The sequence below is a fragment of the Lampris incognitus genome, chromosome 8 (genome assembly GCF_029633865.1).
Source record: "Lampris incognitus isolate fLamInc1 chromosome 8, fLamInc1.hap2, whole genome shotgun sequence".
NCBI lineage: Eukaryota > Metazoa > Chordata > Actinopteri > Lampriformes > Lampridae > Lampris > Lampris incognitus.
This window is the reverse complement of record NC_079218.1, coordinates 31,054,921-31,082,462: the sequence shown is the minus strand read 5'-3', so window position 1 is coordinate 31,082,462 and position 27,542 is coordinate 31,054,921. Positions and strand designations below refer to the sequence as shown.

Sequence of the window (27,542 nt, the reverse complement as noted above, 5' to 3'; positions counted from 1 at the left end):
CAAAAGTAGCAGCAGGACTAGTAGTTCCAATCTTGTGGCCAGCTTTCAGCGGGGGTCAGGAGATCAAGACCTCGCGTGACACTAGGGGAAATTCCTCCATCTTCTGTGGAGCGTCTGATGTGAAGCATCCACCCCTGTTGTCTTTAGCCAATTGTCCTAACTAAACAAACAACCGCTCCAACCTCCACTCGTTTGCCCATACCCTCATTTGCGTTATCATCTGATTCAATTTTGAAAGGTTTTGTGGAAAATCCAGGGTTTCAAAATGACCATTACACTTTCTTTTTTCTTTTTTCTTTTTTTTTTGGCTGTGAATGCCAACTGCTTACAACTTGTCAAACTGGTAAGGTTGCCAAGTCAGTCAATCTTCCTGCTTTGGCTGTCAAATTAAATGGACAAGTGTAATTCTGAATCCAGTTTTGAATATAATTCTGAAAAAAAAATATTTTGATCTTGCATTCATAATGTAAAACGTGACAAAAGTTCATTGGATTAACAAAGCTTTTCTTCAAAATGTCTGTTTGCATTTCTACAATCTAGACATTATGTACTCGGTTTGCCCACAGCAGGTATCCTCATGCGGGGGGAGGTATGGGTAGGTTTTTGTGTTAAAACCAACAAAGGAAATGAAAGCATGCCATATGATCTTATGTTTTGATAAAGACTGTCCTGTCATCGCCCTCCATGATATATATCCCTGTGGTGCCCAGGGATAGGCATGGCCAATGGTAATGGGGCCACCAAGCCAAAAGGCTCTTCTCACAAAAATAATTTTATTTAGTTGCCATTTTTAAATCCTTTTTATAAAACAAGTTTAAAAAAAATACCGTAGCAATCATGTTGCAAAAGCAAGTTTCACATTTTTAAAATGGTAGGTAGTTCACTTCGTAATAAACCTCCTCATTTAAAACTCTTGTCTCTTCCAGCTTCTACTTCAAATTTTTTTCCATTTGGGGAGTATCTGCTGAGCATGCACACAAATTTTCAGCATACGTTTGCTTTATCTTCATCTAGCTCCACTCATTCCCACTGCCCAGAACAACTGGCCTCTAATTTTGACCATTGGGAGCTCGGAGCTCACCATCAGGGGTAGTTGGGAGCATTCATCTTTGTTATCTTTCATTCACTATGTCTACCTAGATTTCCCCTGCTGGGACATGGAACCAGAACCCTCTGGTTTCAACCTTGTTTCTCTGACCAGTAGACTGCCACCAGCGCAATGTGTGCACCCCTGAATTACCCCACATGAAGCAACATGTGCAGAGTTACGACACACATGCATGTCGTATTTTAGGGCCCAATAATATTGAAGGCCACAATATGTGTCTATATAAACAACCGTTTTCGGTTCCTGACAAAATACTCCTTTTACTGTTCATGTTGCATAATGGTGGTGTGGTGATATTGTTAGTACAAGGCTCAAATCTCAAGATTATTGTTTTAATCTATGAAACGCTGTATATATCTAAAGACCAAACATGAATATAAAGAATAAAGGTGTGTGTGTGTGTGTGTGTGTGTGTGTGTGTGTGTGTGTGTGTGTGTGTGTGTGTGTGTGTGGGCTCTTGCACTTGTTATTACTCACTTATAATGCTTGTAATGGAATACAGCAAATAAAACATTCTGCAATAATTGTAAGTTGCTCTAAATAATGGCATGTAACGTCCCCTCTTTCTCTCTCTCTTTATCTATCTATCTATCTATCTATCTATCTATCTATCTATCTATCTATCTATCTATCTATCTATCTATCTATCTATCTATCTATCTATCTATCTATCTATCTATCTATCTATCTATCTTTTTGTATGTATTTATGTGTGTATGTTTCTCTCCCTGTGCATGTATGTTATAGGAGTCAGCATGTGGCTATGTGATAGCCCTGATGGCAGTGTACTGGTGTACTGAGGTGTTACCCCTGGCTGTGACAGCTATCCTGCCCACTGTTATCTTCCCTCTGTTGGGCATCATGGAATCAAAAGATGTAAGCTGTCTCTTATAGACAGGGGGACCACAACACATCTGCTGTAATACTACTGCAGCTATTGTACTCAATGATGCTGCTGCTGCTGCTGCCATTACTTATTCCACTATTGCTGCACCATGTCTACAATCATTAGCTATATCTGTTATTGCTACTGAACATGCTGGCACTGGGGTGATGGTACCTCTACTCTATATCTACAACTTCTACCGGGGCTGCTGCTACTACTTCTACCACTTCTACTTCTAAAAGTATATCTCTTCCATTACAACTGTACCATAGTATATAGTACTGCTACTTGTGCCACTGATGTCCGATCCTCTACTCCTACTACTACTACTACAGCTACTAAGAGTACTGACGTAGTATGTCTGCTGGTATTACCACTTCCGCTACAACTGCTACAACATGTCTGTTAATGTTCTCATTCATCCAGGTCATGGTTATCCAAAGGAATTGAATCGAGTGCAACTGGACTCATCCAAGAGGCTTCATCAGAAGCTGATGAGGCCTCTTGGATGAGAGGCGAAACGTCTTCACGGATATATACCAAGTCCAGTTGCACTCAATTCAATTCCTTTGGATAACTGCTACAACAGCTACAACAGCTAAGACTACAAATACTGCTAATATCACCGCTATAAATATTATACGACAACTACTTCTATTAGTAGTTGTCGTATAATATTTATAGACTGGGAAATGATGTCATTATGCTTTAGGCGGCATGGTGGCGTAGTGGTTAGTGTGGTCACCTCACAGCAAGAAGGTCCTGGGTTCGAGCCCCGGGGTAGTCCAACCTTGGTGGGTCACCCCGGGTCATCTTCTTTGTGGAGTTTGCATGTTCTCCCCGTGTCTGCAGGGGTTTCCTCCGGGGGCTCCCACAGTCCAAAGACATGTAGGTCAGGTGAATTGGCGGTACTAAATTGTCCCTAGGAATTAATGTGTGTGTGTGTGTGTGTGTGTGTGTGTGTGTGTGTGTGTGTGTGTGTGTGTGTGTGTGTGTGTGTGTGTGTGTGTGTGTGTGTGTGTGTGTGTGTGGGCCCTGTGATGGCCTGGTGGTCTGTCCAGGGTGTCTCCCTGCCTGCCGCCCAATGACTGCTGGGATAGGCTCCAGCATCCTGAGAGCAGGATAAGCAATTAAGACAATGGATGGATGGATGAATGGATGGATACTTCTATTATTACTGCTGCTAGTGCTGACAATATTAATTTGTCTTATTATTATCATTACATTTTATAGGTATTCTACTACTATTACTCTTACTACTGGTAGTAATAATAATAGTCAAGTCAAGTCAGTTTTATTTGTATAGCCCACTATCACAAATGACAAATTTGCCTCAAGGGGCTATTATTATATTATATTATACAATAGTAATAATAATGATAATAATATCATCATTATTATTATAACAATAACAATAATAGTAGTAGTAGTAGTATCAAGACCTCCATGTGTATTGTGCTTTTTGTTTTGCAGTGAAATAACAGCAAAAGTGTTGCCTACAAACCACAACATGGAAGCCAGTTCACAACAACAACAAAAACATTCCTTCAGACAAAAATAGTCAGCTGTCTTCCACTGCTCTAATGTTTTGTGTTTTTTTTTATTCTGCAGAAATAGATATTATGCTACAAAGGAAATGATTTTTTTTCTTACGTGTGTGTGTGTGTTTGTGGTGATAATGTCACATAGGTGTGTATGCAGTACCTGAAAGACACCAACATGCTGTTTGTGGGGGGGCTGATGGTCGCGGTAGCGGTGGAGCACTGGAACCTTCACAAGCGCATCGCCCTCAGGGTTCTGCTTATCGTGGGGGTGCGGCCTGCCCTGTGAGTGACGACCCATTCAGTTCAATATTACAGAGAGGTTTTACAGAGAGGGTTTAAAATCGAAGCACATAGAAATGCATGGTAAAAACACTTAATGGAAAAAAAAACACTGAAGTCAACTGCAGCACATAACCAATAAAAATGTGTTGTAAATCAAACTCTACTGGCATACTATACAGGCAAACAACATTTTGTCAATTAAAAAAAAATAGACATGGGCTATTGTTTTTTGGGATTGTTTTCAGGGGAACATGTTTGAGCCATAATGCCTTATTCTTGATAATCTATGGGGCAGGAAGCCCTTTCGGCCCTGCGGGTTGTTTTGTTTTTTTGTGTGTTTACCCCTCTTTGTCGCCAGGTTGATGCTGGGTTTCATGGGAGTAACAGCCTTCCTCTCCATGTGGATCAGCAACACAGCAACAACCGCCATGATGGTTCCCATCGTACAGGCCATGCTTGACCAGCTCAACAGCCCCCAGGACTCCCAGAAAAACCCCAGCAGCCAGAAAGGTGATGCAGTGCCCCGGAGCAAACACCACAAGGACGAAAAGATCACCAGCTTACAAGTCATTCCTCTGAGTACTCTGGAGAATGGTGAGATGCTGCTTTCAGACAGAGAAACCAATATATGATGTATGTTAGATTAGGATTGCTACTGATCCTGTGTAGATTTATGGACAGAGCTTTGCAGCGACTTCCATGCTAAGGAGTTTATTACCTGAATGACTCGAAAGGCAAAGCACGGCAGCACTGTTATGCCAGGATTAGAAGTTTGATCTCAACTGGGATCATCCATGCTAAAACTCATGCACTTATTTATTGTTAGACAATTTGATATTTGCATAGGTTTGAGTGACAAGGGTGATGATTTCTTTTATCTTAGTTTTTTTTCTCTGCAAGTCCCTGGAAAATGAGAAAACACTTAAAATTGATGAAATTAACAGTAATAAATAGGTTTCTTACAGAAAATGTAACCTGTTATCTCAAAAGGTCACAGAAATATGAGGCTACAGAGGAATATTATGAGTAATCAAAGCCAGAGTGGCTCGCACAGTTAATAGAGCGACCACCAACAGCTAGAATAGGGCAAGTCAACAAATCAATGTCACTGTTTATCATCCTTCAGTGAGATTGTATCGGGATGAAATTCAGGTATTGTTGTTTCATGGTATACATTATGTTGTCTAAATAAATGATAAGGAAAATCTATGACCTACGTTTCTCACAAGATTAGGTCAGAAATATTTGAAGAAGCATTGTTTGAAAAACTACCTTTGGCTTGATATCACCAAACAGTTTAGGGTGATAAGCCTCAGTTGGATTCTTAAATGTGGTCTATTGGCTTATGTAAGCTGACATGATATACACTCACCGGCCACTTTATTAGGCACACCCGTCCAACTGCTCGTTAACGCAAATTTCTAATCAGCCAATCACATGGCAGCAACTCAGTGCATTTAGGCATGTAGACATGGTCAAGACGATCTGCTGCAGTTCAAACCGAGCATCAGAATGGGGAAGAAAGGTGATTTAAGTGACTTTGAACGTGGCATGGTTGTTGGTGCCAGACGGGCTGGTCTGAGTATTTCAGAAACTGCTGATCTACTGGGATTTTCACGCACAACCATCTCTAGGGTTTACAGAGAATGGTCCGAAAAAGAGAAAATATCCAGTGAGCGGCAGTTCTGTGGGCGAAAATGCCTTGTTGATGCCAGAGGTCAGAGGAGAATGGCCAGACTGGTTCGAGCTGATAGAAAGGCAACAGCAACTCAAATAACCACTCATTACAACCGAGGTATGCAGAAGAGCATCTCTGAATGCACAACACGTCGAACCTTGAGGCAGATGGGCTACAGCAGCAGAAGACCACACCGGGTGCCACTCCTGTCAGCTAAGAACAGGAAACTGAGGCTACAATTCGCACAGGCTCACCAAAATTGGACAATAGAAGATTGGAAAAACGTTGCCTGGTCTGATGAGTCTCGATTTCTGCTGCGACATTCGCATGGTAGGGTCAGAATTTGGCGTCAACAACATGAAAGCATGGATCCATCCTGCCTTGTATCAACAGTTCAGGCTGGTGGTGGTGGTGTAATGGTGTGGGGGATATTTTCTTGGCACACTTTGGGCCCCTTAGTACCAATTGAGCATCGTGTCAACGCCACAGCCTACCTGAGTATTGTTGCTGACCATGTCCATCCCTTTATGACCACAGTGTTCCCATCTTCTGATGGCTACTTCCAGCAGGATAACGCGCCATGTCATAAAGCTCAAATCATCTCAAACTGGTTTCTTGAACATGACATTGAGTTCACTGTACTCAAATGGCCTCCACAGTCACCAGATCTCAATCCAAAAGAGCACCTTTGGGATGTGGTGGACCGGGAGATTCGCATCATGGATGTGCAGCCCACAAATCTGCTGAAACTGCGTGATGCTATCATGTCAATATGGACCAAACCCTCTGAGGAATGTTTCCAGTACCTTGTTGAATCTATGCCACGAAGGATTAAGGCTGTTCTGAAGGCAAAAGGGGGTCCAACCCGGTACTAGCAAGGTGTACCTAATAAAGTGGCCAGTGAGTGTATATACACCAATACATCAATATTGTGTAAAATCCCCTATGATTACCTTGATTTTCTTTATCACCCAGTGCAAAGCTAGAATCTAGCGATGTTTTCTTGAAGACTGTCTGTTTGTTTTTTTCCCTTCATAATTATATTGATCATCCTTCTGCCAAGGTCTGAGCGGTAAAGCCTTTCAGCAAGAGAAAAACTGTAGTGTACAACACAATGTGACCTCTCAGGAGAAAACAGAATTGGACGATGTGCCAGACAGCCAGGACAGAGTTACCCCCCGTGTCAAAGCGACATCCCAGGATAAACCTCCCCCAGACAACACAAGTGGGAAACAGAACGATGGCAACGGTGAGCTCACAGAAGGCACAAAAATTGTGTAAGGAGGTTAAATGGAAAGCTAACTTGTTAGACTCACCCTAATGTAAAAAGGCCTGACCCATTTTAGAGCAGATTTCATGCAGCTCATCAATTTCGACGCTAGTTCCGCCAGCCAATAAGAATTAAGGAGGGGCGGGGCCAGAGAGGAAGCGTAAAACTAGAGATCTACTTAGTCTAAGCAGAGACGAGAATCAAAAGCAAATGATGGAAAACGACTCAAGGAGTAATATGGATAAGAGAAGGCCCTTGTTTATTTGAACATTTTTATGTGTATTGTCAAAATGTGAATCAAGCCAAAGCAGGAAAATGTCTTTTGTTGTGAAACTTGTCTCATTATTATAGAGCCCCATCCAAGTGTTCACCTCCACCACTAGCAACACTAGCAATGTGGAGACATGTTTGTACTCTGTGTTTAGTAGGCATGAGGCTGATGACAGCATAATTTACTCAAGAGTTGTAGGCAGTGTATAGCAGGAGGGGAAATTGTATTATCCATCATTTTAAATTGTACTTCTAATCATTACATGTTTTTTTTATTTACTTGCTTCTGTATTCAAGCCTCTGAATACATCGATCAATTTTTTTGTTCACCATCCCCCCACAAACACACTGTAGAGCTTGATTAGCTAACAGTGAGTGAGTGAGTGAGTGAATACTTTTCCAGTTGTATTAGTTGCTTTGCATCTCAAAAAAAAAAAGGTTGCAAGTTCAGTCATCCTTCCCTAGACAAAGATTGAAATGAATCAAATCTTTTCTGCTTCCCACCTGTATACAGCGGTGCTGTCCATGGTGGGAGTGAGGTTCCAGGATGAGCTAGTGGAGATTGGCGTGGAGGAAGAGGAGGAGGAGGAGAGGAAGAGGATGTGTAAAGGTCTTTTGCTGTGTGTGTGTTATGCTGCCAGCATTGGAGGAATTGCTACCCTCACAGGGACTGGACCCAATCTGGTTCTTATCGGGCAAATGAACCAGTGAGTGTTATCACACACGCAAACACTCAGATAAACACACACACACACACACACACAAATATTTTTATACACACAGGTAAACACACACTCACATACACAGATATGTATATGCACATACACTCAAGCACACAATTTTGCACACACCATGTTTTAGGCATTTAACCAATGTGTTGTGGAATAAGCTGAGGAGGGGAACTGGATCATGCTATTAAATAATAATAATGAATAAAACTTATAGAGTGCTTTTCTAACACTCAAAGTCGCTTTACAATAAACAGCAGTGAAAGAAGACAACAGCTAAACATAACACAGACATACAGGGGTGGATGGGAAGGGGGGCTACGAGAAGGAGAAGCGGCAGCCACACACGACGCCAGCAATACTCTCCGACTTAAACAGATACATAAGGGCAAGAAAAACAAAAAACAACAGCACTGTGGACGCTGATTTACTGTAGGGGCTTACTTCCATAGCCTATTCCTCTCCCGAGGTATCCACTAGGCAGTAGCACTATTTAGCCCATAGCTGGGGGCTGGTTCGTGGGCATCAGGGGATATCCACACACCAGTGGGCCTGCGTACCGCACATCTAGGGGCCAGACCTCCTCTGAGGCCCTTGTAGTTCAGCCAGGATCCAAGGTGTATCCAGTTACCATGTGTCACCACGAGGAAGCACTACATAGGGCTTGCTGTTGGAGAGGCTATGTACTGGCAGGGAGAGACTTACGTGCTCAGCTCCTGTTCACATTTCTGCTAGCCAGCGGTGAAGGTTGAGAGTGAGATGTGACAGACACAGAACACCACACCAACACACTGGACACTTCACAAAAACCCCATTTCTTACACAAGAATGTCAGACACACAAATGGCCGCCATATTTCTCATATTACACTGTAAGGAGCCCTTGAGCAAGCCAGTCAACTCACCATGTTTTGCTGAATTAATTGGATAAAATTGCCTAAACATAAATGATTCTGCTGCAAACATTTTTGAGTGATGATAGATTTGTCAGCTTTTATCTATCTTTATCTATCTATCTATCTATCTATCTATCTATCTATCTATCTATCTATCTATCTATCTATCTATCTATCTATCTATCTATCTATCTATCTATCTATCTATCTATCTATCTATCTATCTATCTATCTATCTATCTATCTATATTATATATATATATATATATATATATATATATATATATATATATATATATATCAGGAATCAGGAACAATTTGTCATTTCTTTCATGTACTTGCATATACAAAAGAAATGAAATTCTGTTTCCCCCAGCCCACAGCAATGTGAGACAAAATACAAAAACACATCCAAATCCGAAATTCCCAAAAATGACACCACCAAAAACATACAAAAAACAAAGAGAACAAAGCAAAAAACAGTTAACAACACAGTCCACTCAGTGCAACACAGTCCAAAAATTCTACTGTTCAGAGAACGAATACCAGCCAGGATGACTGTGGGAACTGCCAATCTGCATGGGCTAGCAGTTAGCCCCACTTCCGCATCCTGTCGGACTGCTCTCAGTGTTTCCTCCTTGGGCACAGCTCCGGCAGGGCCGTGGTCCCTGGGCCCCCCAGACGCCGAAGACCAGGCTCCCCCAGCTGATTCAATGCCAGCTCTCCCAGGCAGAAACCTTCGACACAACTCCACGCATGCCAAACAACGACACCAAAACACAGTTAGGAGAGGCTGCTGCCATACCACCCTCGGTGTTATCGGAACTGCTGGTCTGCATAGACTAGCAGTTAGTTTAGCCTGCCCTGCTTCCATGTCCTGTCAGACCGCCCTCGGTGTTACCTCTTCGGGCACAACTCCGGTCAGGGCCTCAGTCCCTGGGCCCACGGGACACAGCAGACCAAGCTCTCCCAGGCGATCCAGCACCAGCTCGCCCATTCATTAAATGAAGACAAAACAAACCTAGACTCAGATGTAGACAAAGACACCACATGGACGGCTCTGGGCAAGGCCGCCGCAAACGCAAGTTTGCAAGCATCTTCCCACACCAGTACTGGGTGGCCTCACCCTATACATATATATATATATATGCAGGAAAAAAGTTTTAATACATAGCAGTACAGGCTTGTTTCATGCGTCGTGCACTCATGAGCTGCTAATGTGATTCAACAAAGAAAGCCATACAGTTTACGTTGCCCATCGTCACGACCCTAATTTCGGTTGGACAGCAACCAATCAGATGAGGAAACATTTAAACTATAACAACCAATGGGGTAGGTAGTTACGATGCACAGCAACCAACGGTGGGGTAGAAAACATTACAACCAATGGACAGCAACCAATGGTGGGGTAGAAAACATTACAGCCAATGGTAGGTTGAGGTTTCTGACTGGGAGAGCTGGTGCTGTGAATCATAACTACCTATTCCATTGGTTGTTATAGTTTAAATGTTTCCTCATGATGACTGGTTGCTGTCCAACCAAAATTAGGGGTGTGACGAAGGGCAACGTAAACTGTATGGCTTTCTTTGTTGAATCACATTAGCAGCTCATGAGTGCACGATGCACGAAACAGGCCTGTACTGCTATGTATTAAAACTTTTTTTCCTGCATCTGTGTTGATATTCAGCTCCTCATTAGTTGAGCACTTATAACAACACCATTGACGGTTTCGGAAAAAAAACTATATATATATATATACACACATATATATACACACATATATATATATACATATATATATATATACATATATTGTGGCAGGATGAGGAAAAACACAGGAGACGAAGGCGAGTTTGAACTTTATTCCTCAGCTCCAAAACCAAACTGAAACAGGAACAACCTTGCACCAGAGAGCCCGGGAACGTAAACCACGCCCCCAGCTAACAGCCCTTTTGGGTGAGAGGCATAGCCCCTAGTGTCCGCCACAATACACATATACACACACACACACACACACACACACACACACACACACACACACACACACACACACACACATATGTATATGTATATGTATATGTGTGTGTGTGTGTGTGTGTGTGTATATATATATATATTTATATATATATATATGTATGTGTGTGTGTGTGTGTGTGCGTGTGTGTGTGTGTGTATATATATATATATATATATATATGATTGCTTATACCATGAAACAGGTTTGTACTGTCTCATAGAAAATTTACTTGACTAACTGGATTTTATATATAGTATATTTGCCCGAGCAAATTTCACAGTTTTAATCTATTTGGTTTTCACCCTCCTCTTTTTACATAGACTATTCCCTCAGAATGGTGATGTCATCAACTTTGCCTCCTGGTTTGCCTTTGCTTTCCCCACCATGCTGCTAATGCTGGTTCTGGCCTGGTTCTGGCTGCAGTTCCTCTATATCGGTTGCAAGTGAGTGAATATATCAGGTACCTTGCCTTAGTCTCAAAGCTTCATCAACAATTTAACATAGTTGAGGTTTCTGACTGCTGGTGTAAACTTTAACATGATGTAAAGAAATACGTTGAAATCAATGCTATCTTCTTCATCAGTCCAGGAAGTAACTGAGAGATTAATGAGCTCTGTTATTTCACTGAACAAGGTTGCAGATAGCAGCATTTTACTCTGGCAACTAGAAACTGGAATTAGTTCAATAATCAGATTGTTGTATACATGGATCAGATCATTGACGTCACCTTCCCATTCCCTGGTTTCTTGCCTTTTCTGTCCCACATAGCCTGCGGCGTTCATGGGGCTGTGGTGCGGCCCCCTCAGAGAAGGAGCAGGCAGCGTACAATGTGATCCGGGAGGAGCACCAGCGGCTTGGGCCCATGTGTTATGGAGAGATCAGCGTCCTGGCGCTTTTCATCCTCTTAGTGGTTCTGTGGTTCACGAGAGATCCAGGCTTCGTCGATGGGTGGGCCACGAATGTCTTTAATGCAAAGGCAGAGTAAGTTTAACACTCAGATGTGACAACTTCTACCTTTATATGTATGCATGCACAAGCCGCACAACCACATTTTCAATGGCAATACAGGATTTTGATGAACCAAACTGGGTATGTACGGATGCTGAGTGCTTATCTGATTCATTGTCATGGGGATTCATTGCATGCTATTGAACTAAAAACGAATGAATCTGAATCTGCATATGTTTTGACTGATGAATCCTAAAGGGCATTTTTTCCACCAACTAATGAATAGTGTTTAATCTCTTTAACCCTGTTTCAAAACCACATATGTGATTTGAAACACAGAGATGTGTTTATTGAAGGATCAATCCTCAATGACTAACATGAAGGGGCTGCTGTAAAATAAGGTAACATTATATTAGATGTTAAGATATTTTGTGTTTTGTAAGCAAGGGTTTCAAAGTTGCAGGTAACTTGCACCAAATTTGATTTTTAATATACTTTATTAATTCCCAAAGGGGGATGAACAAAGTATAGTGAATACCAATTGTGGTAATACCAATTCCACTTCCGGTGCGGGAAGATGTGGTGCGAACTCATTTGTGCGGCGGCCTCACCCAGTACCGGTGTGGGAGGATGGTGGCACGAGCTTACGTTTCAGTGGCCTCACCCAGTACCGTCCATGCAGTGTCTTTGTCCACCTCTGCATCTAAGTTGTCTTTGTTTGATGGCTGGGAGAGCTGGCACTGGATCGGCTGGGAGAGCTTGGTCTGCTGCGTCCTGTGGGCCCAGGCACCACAGCCCTGCCCAGAGCTGTGCCCGAAGAGGAAACACAGAGGGCAGTCTGACAGGACAAGGAAGTGGGACAGGCTAAGCTAACTGCTAGCCCATGCAGACCGGCAGTTCCGATAACGCCAAGGGTGATCTGGCGGTGGCCTCGCCCGGCATTGATTGGGTTTTTGGAGTCACCGTGTGGATTGCGGGGAGGTGTGTCAAAGGTGTCTGGCTGGGAGAGCTGGTGTTGGATCGGCTGGGGGAGCGAGCCTGGTCTGCTGCATCCGGTGGGCCCAAGAACCACGGCCCTGCCTGGAGCTGCACCTGAAGAGGAGACACCAAGGACGGTCTGACAGGACGCTGAAGCGGGGCAGGCTAAGCTAATTGCTAGCCCATGCAGACCGGCAGTTCCAATAACACCGAGGGTGATCTGGCAGTGGCCTCGCCTGGCATTGACTGTGGTTTTGGAGTCATCGTGTGGATTGTGGGGAGGTGTGTCAAAGGTGTCTGGCTGGGAGAGCTGGTGTTGGATCGGCTGGGGGAGTGAGCCTGGTCTGCAGCATCCGGTGGGCCCAAGAACCACGGCCCTGCCTGGAGCTGCACCTGAAGAGGAGACACCAAGGACGGTCTGACAGGACGCAGAAGCGGAGCAGGCTAAGCTATTGCTAGCCCATGCAGACCAGCAGTTCCAATAACACCAAAGGTGATCTGGCAATGGCGTCGCCTGGCATTGACTGTGGTTTTGGAGTCATCGTGTGGATTGCGGGGAGGTGTGTCAAAGGTGTCTGGCTGGGAGAGCTGGTGTTGGATCGGCTGGGGGAGCGAGCCTGGTCTGCTGCATCCGGTGGGCCCAAGAACCACGGCCCTGCCAGGAGCTGCACCTGAAGAGGAGACACCAAGGACGGTCTGACAGGACGCAGAAGCGGAGCAGGATAAGCTAACTGCTAGCCGATGCAGCCGGCAGTTCCGACAATCATCCTGGCTGGCGTTCGCTCTTTTGGACAGTAAAATCTTTTTTCGGATATGTTAGATATCTGTGTTTTTGTCTTTGTGTTGCACTGCTGTGGGCTGGGGAAAACAATATTTAGTTTCATTTCATTTAATGAAATGACAAATAAATGTTCCTGATTCCAGATTCAATCTTCTAAAGGAATACAGCTCATGCAGCACTCAGTTCATATAGCAACAACATGGCAAGCAACAAATCAGTAAGGAGAAACATACTGTCCTGAAGATATTTTTGTGGCCATATAATGATAATGTAAAAGAAAAAAGGAAATGAAAAAGAATATAAAAAAGAAAAGCACAAGAAAATGAGTGCCATGCCATAAGGCCGTAAGGAATGTGGTCTGTTGGATTTATCCAGTGACATCCCGCTGGAAGTTGTTTGAGTTGCCCAAAATAAATTCTAACATTAACAGTTTTCTTAGTTGCTGAAACTTGCCACTGATCTAATGTACCCATGATAACTGGGTTGATGCTCCAGAACAACACAAATCGATAGTACTGAGTTTAACTCAAGTAATCTAAATACCAAAACTGAGAATAATATAGCAAATAAACTGGTAAAGACACAGCTTCTTCATTGAGAGATTATGGGTTGAAGTTAATGCGCATCACTTCATCCCTGCAACAGCATGGCGCAAAAGTTAAAAAAAATAAATGTAATAACACATGCATAATTCAAGAAATACCCCTTGTGAGTTTTCCTTAAACAGATAGATTAGATCTTGGGACAAAAGTTTTCCTTAAACAGATAGATTAGACCTTGGGACAAAACCCCTGACTTTTAAAAACAGACAGATGTGTGTTCAGGGGACAGAGAGTAAACCTTAGTGTCATGTCAACAGATGTGGCTCTGACCTCAGCAACACACTGGTTGTACATGCTCACAGAGTGCGCAGGATCCACATGGATATCGTGTCAGGCCTGTGATCACTAGACCCTGGACACCTGCTGTGTCATTTTCTGAGATTAAATTTGCTTTATAGTAAAAGTACAGTGAGAAAGAAAACAATCTTTCTTTGCTTCTGATGAACCTTTTGCAAATGACTAGTTTCCACAGTCAGCAGCACTAGGGTGAGGAAAAGACAACAGATCTTCACATTTCCCAGAACTTAAAAATAACTTCCTAGTAAAAGTAGCAGGAAAACATGCTTCAGAACAAACAGATCGATGGCTGACATGCGCAGCACATTCCACTCCGGGAGTTTATGAATGGGAGTATCACTGACAAACTGGGTGATAGGTGAAGGAACAGTCTGGGGCACTAAGTCAAGGCTGGTATAAAGGACAGGACTAAATGAACACAAATAAGCCGAGGTGTGTAGCACCGTTGCCCTTTGATGCCATTTGATGAAGAATTGTATCTGAGAAACTTCACAGCATTGTGAGTGCAAATGTCATTAACATAAATGTCCCCACTGATGATCAGATACCAAACACTGGCTGTGTCAGCACCCTATTTTATCCACTGGAGTAAGTAAATTAAGGAAATGAAATGCCACTTCCCATAGTGCTGCATGCTTCTCATGGATTGCTACCTTGGCGTGGTGGAGAAGCTTGCGTGTACCAATGATCCCAAGTGCTTTGCCATCTGGAGCTTGGCTCCTGGTAGGGTCACCCAAGGCAGATAGTTCAAGGGGGAGGTTCCAGGCAAAGTGGGATCAAACAAAGACCTCAACAGCAGACCTGGCGGAAGATGTCGCAAGGTCATAATGGCAGTGAAGGTGGGTGAAGGCTGCAACAGAGGATGGTCCCCAATCGTCTTGGTTCTCCATGTCATTGGACTCTGGCCACCCACTGCCAATGACCATGTGGTGGCTGCAGGCACATCTGCCACTCCACGTAAAAAACTGTCATGTGCAGGCATCCTCCCATCATGTGGCTCCAGAATCGACTTCTACAGCCACCTGAAGACTCAGAAGGACCCAGAAGGAGGAATGTCATACTTGACCACGAGTGACCAGCGATAACATCACAGAGCTGCATAGCAACTGGAACCCAAACCTTGACATGGTCGGTGCCATGTTGCATTACACTAGACCAGCTCTTTAATGCCGGTCTAATTATTTCATATCTCCTTTGGCTTCTGTTTATGACAGATTTTCTTCACCTCTATAATGATCATTTTCTTTTTTGAGTTTTACATTATCCCTTTTGGGGGACATCTAAGCTAATCAACCCCTTTTTTCCAAATTCCCCTTGTCCTGTCTCATTTTCCTGTGTGCTCAACTTCAAGACAGAAACATGCAGCAGAATGGTTAAGTAGGCTCACGTTATAGCTTACATGTTACATTTAAGTCAAGTCAGTCAATTTTATTTGTATAGCACAATATCACAAATTACAAATTTGCCTCAAGGGGCTTTACAGCAACACAACATCCTGTCCGTAGACCAGTGTTGTAGTACTCGAGTCCAGGACTCGGACTCGAGTCCGACTCGACTCCTGATTTTCATGACTCGTGACTCGACTTGGACTTGAGCACTGATGACTCGGACTTGGACTCGGACTCGCGAATTTACTGCATTCGGACTCGGAAGTTGGAGACCCGGACTCTGACTTTTTAATTGATAAAGGCTGTTTTGTTAGATTTTTTTTAATAATAGGCCCTATTAAAATATATTGATAGCTATATTAGTACTGTAACATTATTCAATTTCGTGTAAGGGCAGGCACGTGTGTTCCACCTACATGCGGATTCACATGGCGTGCATACCGTCATGTTCAGTAGCGCGAAGATGCCGAAAGAGACGCCCCGAATTGTGCGCTTTGCTTACACAGATTTTACAACAAATTCCAGCAAGATCACTGCTAGATGTTCGATATGTAAACGAACCATTGAGGAGAAGACCGGGACAACCTCAAACTTCAACAGACATCTGTCAAGGATGCACCCAGAAAAGTAAGTGATATGCAGTCAGTTGATGATATGGTTGGTGATCAGTTACCGTTAGCTAGCTAGCTATCTAGCTACGGTAACAATAGCCTCTGAAGTAACTCAACCACTGGTCCAAGATGTTCGGTTAGGTCGTGTGGCGGGTATATCATATCACTAGAACCAAGTGAGATTGTATAGGTAAGTTAAGTAACGTTACTGTTAAGGTGCTAATGCAACATTGCACAGAAAAGTCACAGTACGGTTCGCTTTCGGTACGAGCGTGCCATCCATCTCACTAATGATGAGTTGGTAAGTAACACGCAGCGTCTTCGTGTTATAGGGAGATTAAAACTGATTTTTCCTATTTATCATTTAGCTAATTACCAAGTAGCATACACTTAACAGAAAAAAACACACCACTCTGAACTACCGTGTTAGCATTAATCTTAACTAGCAATAACAAATCTGCACATGGCAGGTCTCCGCCATGAATATTCTCCACGTGCGGAGAAGGAAGAAGTCTAGCCTATATGCATTCACACATAATGTTGATAAAATGTGCACAACTTTACAATGCAAATAAAAATAATTGTAGGCTATTACTCGCCAAATGGACTAATTGAAGAAAGCTAATGTGGATGCCGCCATTGGTTTTCTTGAGAGCTGGAGACGGTACGAGATTTGACGGATGTGGCACCCCCCCCCCCCCGATGTACCGAAAACTACCGAACCGTATCACGATTGGTGACACGGCATAGGCTACTGTAAATATGGGGATATTTTTCTTTGCATATATGCAGCATTGGGTGTGCCAAATTCTAAAAATAGACACGCGCGACGTAGCTTTTGAACAGTACTATGAACTGGCTCTGTCTTCTAACAAAGTCACACCCTCCCTGACCCATACAGAATAAACATACAGACTCACGGAGGATAGAGAGTTAAAGCTCAGCTAGGTAGCATGTAACATACTTAAATCAATAATTAAATGACTGGGTTTTGCTAATTAATCCCTGTCCTGTTTGTCTCATAAATTATGTATCTTTTCTCATACTTTTCATTTATCCAGCTAGCTTACATTAGTTAATCTACTAATATGGTAATGTTAGTTATATAGATAACTAAATATGTAACTTAACTGGATATGGTTCAAACAACTATGTGTATAATGTGTAACATTTGTATTGTTATTGCATATTGTTATAGCTATAACGTTACACATTTTTTGCTGTGAGAAAGATTACTTGAAACAGTTTGGCATCAGCAAGCTAAAGTGTGTATCCTATCTTCCCCTAGGTTTCAAGAATACCGTGCCTCCACTGCTTCAGATGTGATGCCAGCTGCTTCAGGTCAGAAGACTATCACATCATTTTTAAATGATGGACAGCAAAGGATGTACGACCTCAAACATCCACGTCAGAAGGCTATAAGTGATGCCCTTGTAAAAGATCTAATCATTAAGTGCTGCTTGCCACTCTCCATCGTTGACAACGAGGACTTCAAGCACTTCCTGCATGTCCTGGACCCTCAGTACCGGCCCATAGCAAGATCCACAATTTCCTCTGTGACCATTCCAGGAATGGTGGAAGTCAAGAAAGAACAGATAAAGAACCAGCTGGCAGAAGCATCGAGTGTTGCTGTTACCACAGACATTTGGAGTGATCGAAAGATGCGGTCATTCCTTGGAGTGACAGCACACACAGTGGCAATGGATAAAAAAAAAACAGGAACTCAGCCTTCAGTCATATCTTCTTTCCTGCAAAAGAGTGCATGGGAAACACTCAGGAGAGAAGATTGCAATGATGTTTGAATGCTGTGCTGAAGAATACCTGATTAAGGACAAGATCAACTTTGTCATAACTGACAATGCATCCAACATGAGAAAAGCTTTCCAGGCCAGCTTTCCCCTAGAGGATCCTTGTGATGCTGAATCTCATGATCCCAGCACATTTGAGGAGGATGATGAAATATGGCAAGACCTGATGCCAGAAGATCAACAGACAGTCAATGACACTTTGGCTGAGAACTGTAAGATGCAGAGACTATCATGCTTCACACATTCACTGCAGTTGGTCATAAAAGATGGTCTGAAAGACACCAGTGGGCTGTCAAGCACCCTAGCAAAGCTATCCCGTGCAGCCAACCTCCTCCACAGTGGCACCTCGTTTAAAGACTGCTTTGAAGCGTGTTTTGGTGATGCAACAATTCCAACAGCGAATGCCACACGATGGAATTCCACTCTGAAGCAGGTGAAGGCTTATGTGCATTTAGACATGCAAAAGCTGTCCAGTGTGTTGGAATCAGAGGGGCACAAAAGCCTTATCTTATCCCCGTGAGAGTATGCTCAGCTTAAAGAACTGATCGAAGTTCTTGATCCGTTCTTAGAGGCAACCAACCTAACTCAGGGTGAGACTACTGTCACCGTCAGTGTGATTGTGCCCTGTGTCCTCACTCTGCGCTGTCACCTGCAGGAAATAAGAGGAAAAGCCAGATACTGTGGGCCTCTGGTGAGAGCTCTGGAGAGCTCCTTGAAAACAAGGTTTGCAGAGGTTTTCAGTGCAGTCAAGATACCAGGATGTGAGCCAGCTGAAGGAAGAGGCCCTACCAAATTTCCTTTCACCAATGCCTACTTCATAGCATCTGTGTTGGACCCAGCATTTGGCTTCCAGTGGCTAGAACATGATGTGCAGCTGGACAGTGACATCAGAGATGTGCTGAAGACTGAGATCAAAGGTGAGAAATGTTTTGATTAATGTTAGTTAAGTGATTAACTATTTGATTGTTGTGATGTTTATATCATTGAAGGTGCTACAATAAAGCACATAGACGTGTCATTTGTCATGAAGGCCTAGTCAATAACATATTTGTAATGAGTCCTCCATGCCCCCCTCTCATTTCAGAGTATATAAAGGCAGAGGGTGACAAGCAAGCGGTATCAACAGCAGATGCAGCGGAAGCAACAGGACCAGGGGAAGGTGAACTTTCAGAGTCTCCTCCTGAGAAGCAGTTGAGAATGTTCTCCCACTATAGGAGGACTCCCTCCTCCACCGAGAAGAAGCCGTCTGGCCAGGCTCAGTTGACTGCATACCTCAACTTGATTGCTGAGCAGGACTCTGACTCAGTCCCGTGCCTCAGGTTTTGGCAGCAAAACAAATCCAAATTCCCTACCCTCTATCAGATTGCCACACAGGTATTCTCTATCCCTGCCTCCAGTGCGCCCATTGAAAGGGTATTTAGTCATGGAGGCATTTTGATGAGGCCTCACCGTGCAAGGTTGAGTAGTTCCATGCTGTCAGATCTTATGTTTTTGAAATGCAACGTGTATGCTTAAAACTAGTGCCACCAGCCTTTTGTTCCTAACTATTCCTGAGAGACAATGTCTTTTGACTTGTTTTTATGAATGTATTGTATGCTGTGGAACTTACTTCTGTATACTGTTTCCACCATTTGCTAATATCATGCTATTTACAGCTATCAATGTGTTTTGAAGCACATCCAATGTTCAAAATGTCAAAGAAATTCAGACTGTTCTAAAAATGTGTGTGTGCGCGCATGCTTGCGCGTGCATGTGTGCGAGTGTGTGGGTGTGCATTTGTTTGGCTATCGTGTCACAAAGTAAATAAACTCCCTTTGTAATGGTGACAGATGTGTCATTTTTGTTTAATGTAGACCTTTTTTATTTGTATGTCAGATCTTTGACTGTGCCCGAGTGGATCACTGCAGCCATCTTGGAACTCGACTCAGACTCAACCTTGATGACTCGGACTCGGACTAGGGTAATAGGGACTCGACTCGGACTCAGGTAATGGGGACTCGACTCGGACTCGACTCGACTTTTCTTTGGTGACTCGGACTTGGACTCGGACTCGAACACTGGGGACTCGAGACTCGACTCGGACTCGAGGTTTAGTGACTCGACTACAACACTGCCGTAGACCCTCGCATTGGATAAGGAACAACTCCCTAAAAATAAAACCTTTAACAGGGAGAAAAAATAGGAAGAAACCTCAGGAGAGCAACAGAGGAGGGATCTCTCTCCCAAGACAGACAATTTTTAAATGCTTCAGTTTTGAACATCACTTTGGGTGGCACGGTGGCCCAGTGGTTAGCACTGTTGCCTCACAGCAAGAAGGTCCTAGGTTTAAACCCCAGTCCATCCCAGGTCCTTTCTATGTAGAGTTTGCATGTTCTCCCTGTGTCTGCATGGGTTTCCTCCAGCTGCTCCGGTTTCCCCCCACCATCAAAAAGACATGCATGTTCGGTTAATACTCCTGTCTGTGCCCCTGAGCAAGGTAATGGAAAGAAGAACTGGAGTTGGTCCCCGGGCGCTGCAGCCTGTACAATGACAAAATAAAGTGGCACCCACTACACTGGGTAGAATCCCCCTGGTGGAACACTTTCTTCCACACTGACTTGATTTCAGAAGTATATCCCTCGACCACCAACTTTACAGGGAGCCATTGTAACAGGAGTGAATGTGTCTCTACATGTTTCAATAAGTAGAGGACAAACAAAGGGGGAGGATCGTGTAATTTATGGAGTAGAGGAAGAGGCTGAGAAGTGTTTCATAATGAAAAAGTGAATGTGAGGAGAGTCCGGGAGGGCTTTTCTCACTGGAAATGGAAAGTTCATTCATTCCAACAGGGTGGAGAGAAAACAGACAAGGCCAGATTGAGTGATGACCTGGTTGGCACATAAAAGCATGTATTTTGACTGGTACTGGTAGAGAGCAGAACACAGGCTGCAGAGTAGGTCTATACCATGACCTGGGCACTTCATTGTCACGCCAAAGTTTTAAATTTGAAGTAAGCTGCACCATTGAACCAAGCACAGAGGTCAGACAGTGGGTTGCATGAAACACATGGAGGGGAGCAGAACTCTGAATGACTTGTTCAGCCAACAAAGCACTTTTAAGACTTGGACACACTGAAGTGACAGTTGCTTAGAAAAGAGATGCAAAATAAGATTTCAACTTTTTGTTCCTCTATATGACTTCCATCCAGGGGGTCAGTGTGGACACTGAGGAATACTACAATTACCTGGGGGTGTATATAGACAATAAACTGGACTGGGTTAAGAACACTGATGCCCTCTACAAGAAGGGACAGAGCCATCTCTACTTTTTGAGGAGGCTGAGGTCCTTCAACATCTGCCAGACAATGCTCAGGGTGTGGTACGAGTCGGTGGTGGCCAGTGCTCTCTTGTTTGCTGTTGTGTGTTGGGGCAGCAGGTTGAGGGTAGCAGATGCAAACAGGCTCAATAAACTGACCCACAAGGCCGGTGACATTGTGGGGGTGGAACTGGATTCTCTGGTGGTGGTTTCTGAGAGGAGGATGCTGTTCAAATTACGTGCCATCATGGACAATGTCTCCCACCCACTCCATGACATGCTCGTTGGGCACAGGAGTACTTTAGTAATAGACTCATTCTGCCAAAAAGCACCACAGAGCGCCACAGGAGGTCATTCCTGACTGTGGCCATCAAACTTCACAACTCTTCCCTCAGACTCAGACTGTCAGACACTCTGAGTTAATGATCATTGGATTGGCCTTGTCGGGTTTTGTTTGTGCTGCTTGTTGTGTGCTGCTGTAGTGCAGCATAGATAGGGTATCCGAAGGAGTTGAATCAAGTGCAACTGGACTTGGTATATATCCGTGAAGACGGTTCGCCTCTCATCCAAGAGGCTTCCTCAGTTCGTGCCTTTCTGACTAGACCAAGCTAGTCTGACTGGCTGGTGATGAGACTCAGAATGTATCCTCTAGGAGTCGTTGTCAGAGCTATTGATATGCATGGCTCTTTGTGATCCGATGTTTACCAACGCCCGTCGCTAACAGAGCCATAGATATGCGTGGCTCTTTTGTGTACCGATGTTATGGCCGCGCCCATCGTTATCAGAGCTATTGATATGCGTGGCTCTCCTGTGCTCCGATGTCCAGCCGCGCCCGTCGCCATCGGAGCTATTGATTTGCAGTTGTTTAGCAGCTACGGTCGTTGGGGTTGTTAGTTTCGACTTCATTGTTCAGTGGTCATGAGAGTCGTTGGAGCCGTAAGTGACCGACTGTTGTTCTTGGAGGCTAGGGCTTCTTGAGTCTCCTGGGTAGAGATGAAAGGACGGCATTGTAAGTGGGAGATAGGTGGTGTCGCAGACCTCCTCCTCTGTTGAGGGATGGTTTTTCCAGTTTTGCATAGATGGCTTCCTTCACCCCTCTATCTAGCCATCTCAGTAGGCGTGGTCGATGACAGGGGAACAGCTTCCGGCCACCTGGTGGTCCTGTCCACCATGGTGAGAAGGTCAGTGAACCTGTGGGAGGGGGGCAGGGGGCCCACCAGGTCCACATTCACATGGTCGAACTGCCTCTCGGGCACCAGGAATGGCGCTAAGGGGGCTTTGGTATTACGGTGTACCTTGGAATGCTGGCACGACACGCAGGAGTCAGCCCAGGTCTTGACATCCTTCCTGAGGCCGGGCCAGACGAACTTGGCCCCCACCAGCTTAGTGGACGCCGTCACACCCGGGTGGGAAAGGCCATGGATAACGTCAAAAACATGGCGCTGCCAGCCGGTGGACACCATGGGGCTAGGCTGGCCTGTGGAAACCTCGCAGAGGAGTGTGGCGTTGGCACTGTCAAACACCACATCCTCCAACCGCAGCCCTGTAGCGGCCTTCCAGAAGGACAACCATCTCTGCAGCACTCCACCAATCAGGCTTTTATGGTAGAGTGGCCAGACGGAAGCCTCTGCTCAGTAAAAGGCACATGACAGCCTGCTTGGAGTTTGCCAGAAAGCAGCTAAAGGACTCTCAGACCATGAGAAACAAGATTCTCTGGTCTGATTGAAACCAAGATTGAACTCTTTGGCCTGAATGTCAAATGTCACGTCTGGAGGAAACCAGGCACCTCTCATCACCTTGCTAATACCATCCCTACAGTGAAGCATGGTGGTGGCAGCATCATGCTGTGGGGATTTTTTTCAGCGGCAGTAACTGGGAGACTAGTCAGGATCGAGGGAAAGATGAATGGAGCAAAGTACAGAGATATATTTGATGTAAACCTGCTGCAGAGCGCTCGGGACCTCAGACTGGGGCGAAGGTTTACCTTTCAACAGGACAACGACCCTAAGCACACAGCCAAGACAACGAAGGAGTGGCTTCAGGACAAGTCTGTGAATGTCCTTGAGTGGCCCAGCCAGAGCCCAGACTTGAAAAGACCTGAAAATAGCTGTGCAGCGACGCTCCCCATCTAACCTTACAGAGCTCGAGAGGATCTGCAGAGAAGAATGGGAGAAATACCCCAAATATAGGTGTGCCAAGCTTGTAGCTTCGTACCCAAGAAGACTTGAGGCTGTAATCGCTGCCAAGGGTGCCTCAACCAAGTACTGAGTAAAGGGTGTGAATACTTTTGTACATGCAATATTTCAGTTTTTTATTTTTAATAAATTTGCAAAGATTTCTACAAAACCTTTTTCGCTTTGTCATTATGGGATATTGTATGTAGATTGATGAGAAAAAAAGGAATTTAATCCATTTTGGAATAAGGCTGTAACATAACAAAATGTGGGGAAAGTGAAGGGGTGTGAGTACTTTCCGGTTGCACTGTATATCAACTACTGAAAATAAATTTGGCTTTAAAAATAAACACAGCACAGATTTGTGCATATATGCACTGAAGGAAGTTGTTAGTAAATATAGAAGACGTAACACTACAATATTTATGTGTTTTTTAGATGCATCAAAAGCTTTTGACCGAGTTAATCATGGTAAATTATTTGTTAAATTACAAGAGCGAGGGGTCCCCTCTTATTTGATAAGGATCTTGCATTTTTGGTATTCATATCAAACCATGCAAGTCAGATGGGGTAAGAGTATATCTGCACCCTTCCCAGTGACCAATGGGGTCCAACAAGGTGGAATACTGTCACCTGTTCTCTTCAACATGTATATGGATGATCTCTCCAAAAGGTTAAGAGTGTAAGACTGGCTGTATGGTGGGGGATAATTTTATTAACCATCTGATGTACGCTGGTGACTTAGTAATACTGTCCCCTTATAGTGCTGGCTTACAGCAACTGCTCAGAGTCTGCTCAAGTTATGGTGTGCAGCATGACATTAAATTTAACTCTAAAAAGAGTGTTGTCATGACTGCTAAAACCAAGGAGGATAAGAAGCAAAATTTTCCCTCATTCTTCTTGGCAGACCAAGCACTAAATGTGGTGAACAAAATGAGATATCTGGGTCACATCATCAGGAATGATCTATGTGACGATGATGATGTGCAGCACCAGTGTTGCAAACTGTATGCACAAGCCAATATGCTGGCACGCAAATTTCATATGTGTACAGATGACTGTAAAACTGCTCTTTTTAGGGCCTACTGTACTCCACTCTATACAGCCCACTTGTGGTGCAATTATAGCCAAGCAAAAATGAAAAAGCTGCAGGTAGCATATAATGATGCATTTAGAATCTTGCTCAAGCTTCGAAGATGGACAAGTGCAAGTCATATGTTTGTGGCTAGCAATGTTCCCACTTTTCATGCTGTGTTGAGGAATTTTATGTACAAATTTATGTGTCGATTAATTGATTCTAAGAATGTCATTATAATGCTGTTAACGGAGCCTACACAAAATGACACCAGGTGCTCCTCTTGTTTCTGGAAACATTGGAACAAATGTCTGTATAGCTTTTAATCATTGTGGACTTGTGAGCTGCTGTTTTTAGCTTTATTTTTGTGTTCTTGTCTTGTGTAGTGTTTCTTTGTTGTTGTCTTTAACATGGACCTACCTTTGTGTCTGAATAAAGTAAGATTTGTTTGTTTGTTTGTTTGTTTGTTTGTTTGTCTATAGAGCATCAATTTACGTTCAAAGCTCTTGATTTATTTGGATTTGGAGAACATTTTAGAAAATCAATACGCCCTTTATATGCTTTTGGGAATAGTTCGATTAAGTTACTTCATGGAAGTACAAAAAGATTTAGAAGAGAATAGGGGATCTGTCAGGGATGTCCCATCTCTGCATATTTATTTTTACTTCCCATGCAAATTTTAGCCTATTACATTAAAAAGAGTAGTTTAAAAGGAATCTCAATAGCAGGAAGGATAATCTCTGAGTCAGCTAGCGGACAATACCACTCTATTTCTACAGGATAAATCTCAAATTGATATTGCAGTTAAACTCTTTAATACATTTTCTTCAGGTTCTGGTCTCAAGCTTAACTTATCCAAATATGAATTGCTTCTCATCAAGGCCTGCAGTGATGCTGAAGTTTCCGGAATTCCTGTAAGATTTAAAGTCAAATACCTTGGGGGTCACCGTTGTTAAAGACCAAACTGCAAGAATGAGTGAAAACTTTAATCCCCTTATTTCTTCACTACAGCAGAGATTTAATTTACAGATTCAGAGAGATTTAACTATAACTGGACGAGTCTTGCTATCCAAAGCTGAAGGTGTATCTAGACTTGTCTATGCTAGCTCAGCTCTCAATGTCTCAAAAGATGATGTACAAAAATTGATAAGACCTTGTTTGATTTTATATGGAAAAGGAAATCTCATTTCATTCGAAAAATGTAATGATTAACAAGCTCAATGGTGGTTTCAATGTTTTAGACTTTCATACTCTATACTCCACTTTTAAAATTAAATGGATCAACAGAAACTTGGCAAATCCAAATTAGGTATGGAACTTTATATCAACATATGTATGTGATGCATTAGGAGGATTTGATTTTATATTAAGATGTATACAATATAGAAAAGCACCCTGCAAAACTCTCCAATTTTTATAAACAGTTACTATTATGCTGGACCTTGGTATACAAACATAATGTTTCCACTCACAAATATTACATTTGGAATAACGAGGATATATGTTTCAAGCACAAATCATTGTTTTTTTTAAGAAATGGGTTGATAATGGCATACTACATGTCTGTCAATTGTTTAACAAGGAAGTTCATATGTTTACTTATAGTGAATTCTTATCAGAATATAACATTCCTGTACTTCCTAGAGAATTCGCTATCGTCTTTGATGCTATTCCGTCAGGTATTAAATCTCTGTTGTCAGCGTCAACCAGAGATATTATCATTCAAACTACTCCACCAGAATTGTACGTAGGAAATTCAGGTCCTTTGTTGAGTAGAAAAACTAATAATAAATGTATAAGGGAAATAATCCAGAGGGGCACAATTAGCGAACTTGCTTCTATTTTTGTTTGGAATAATTTGTATATTGCAATAGACTGGTAAAAAACGTGGTTATTGCCCAAGAACTATTTTGTTTCAAATAAGGTGCGAGACGTGCCTTTGAAACATATTGCACAGGTGTTATCCCGTGAATTCTGTTATTGTAAAATATAGGCTAAATGTTGATCCTCGTTGTTCATTCTGTCACCACACAGTTGAAACGCTAACTCAGTATCTGGGCAGCAAAAACTATACGTTGCAGAGACACCAAACCTAGTAGGTAGGTTCCAGACCTGTTAATAATTTTAGAGAAGGTATATTACATCGACACACCTCTAGGGGGCGCTACAATAAGCACATTTACGTTTTGGGTCATATCTTGGGCTCTGTATGGAAGTTTTGAGAAATTATTGTTCCCTCTAATTCCTTGCAAGCTCCCGAATGTAACGGACCTATTCGCGCCAACTCCCGCCCGCCAAAATTTCCCGCCATTTTCAAAAAACCGAAAGTGAAAGTAAAATGAACTAGTCTGAGACCGTTCATTCGATTCGCATGAAATGTTGTATGCGTCATCTCCAGACAATGCTGATAGAACGTTGTCGAAAAAATTTTGATATGTCATTCCATTTCGAAGTAACATGTCAATCAAAATTTAAGGTGTGGCCCATAGTGATTCTATTGCCTATATCTAGTGATGTGATTGTCCAAACTTAACGAAACTTATCACGCACAATCACAACATTCTTTGGAAGCACGCCAAATTTTGTGAAATTTCGTCCATATGGGCGCTACAACTGACACATGCCAATATCTCAAGAATCGCTTGAGTTAAAAATCTGAAATGTGGTATACTTATACTTGGACCCATTTGGTTACATTGCCTAAAGTGCCGATTGGCTGGATTACCAAAATGGCCGCCAAACAGCTAATCAAAATTCAGTAGCTAATATTTGCTAGTGTGAATGGCCGAACTTCATGAAACTTGACAGGCGTATTCTTTGTGGCACATAGAAGCCATGTATGTTGGTTGGTAGGCAGATGTAAAATTGCTTGGACCCCGTTAATCGCCGCTTGCGGCTATATTTAATC

The 27,542-nt window shown here is 43.2% G+C and overlaps 2 protein-coding genes across 2 annotated transcripts in view; both read left to right on the top strand.

The window, feature by feature from the left end:
• The window catches only part of slc13a5a (solute carrier family 13 member 5a), a 41,435-nt gene that overhangs the window by 1,064 nt on the left and 12,829 nt on the right, over window positions 1-27,542 (top strand). Inside the window, exons 2-8 of the mRNA XM_056284382.1 lie at window positions 1,856-1,984; window positions 3,684-3,820; window positions 4,179-4,414; window positions 6,562-6,747; window positions 7,553-7,745; window positions 10,999-11,121; window positions 11,447-11,659. Coding sequence (XP_056140357.1) covers window positions 1,856-1,984; window positions 3,684-3,820; window positions 4,179-4,414; window positions 6,562-6,747; window positions 7,553-7,745; window positions 10,999-11,121; window positions 11,447-11,659 — 1,217 coding nt within the window. The remainder of the gene's footprint in view (window positions 1-1,855; window positions 1,985-3,683; window positions 3,821-4,178; window positions 4,415-6,561; window positions 6,748-7,552; window positions 7,746-10,998; window positions 11,122-11,446; window positions 11,660-27,542) is intronic.
• LOC130116476 (zinc finger BED domain-containing protein 4-like) lies at window positions 16,216-18,121 on the top strand. The gene is made up of 2 exons (XM_056284383.1): window positions 16,216-16,299; window positions 17,572-18,121. The coding sequence occupies exons 1-2, from the start codon at window positions 16,286-16,288 to the stop codon at window positions 18,083-18,085; spliced, it is 528 nt and encodes a 175-aa protein (XP_056140358.1). The 5' UTR covers window positions 16,216-16,285; the 3' UTR covers window positions 18,086-18,121.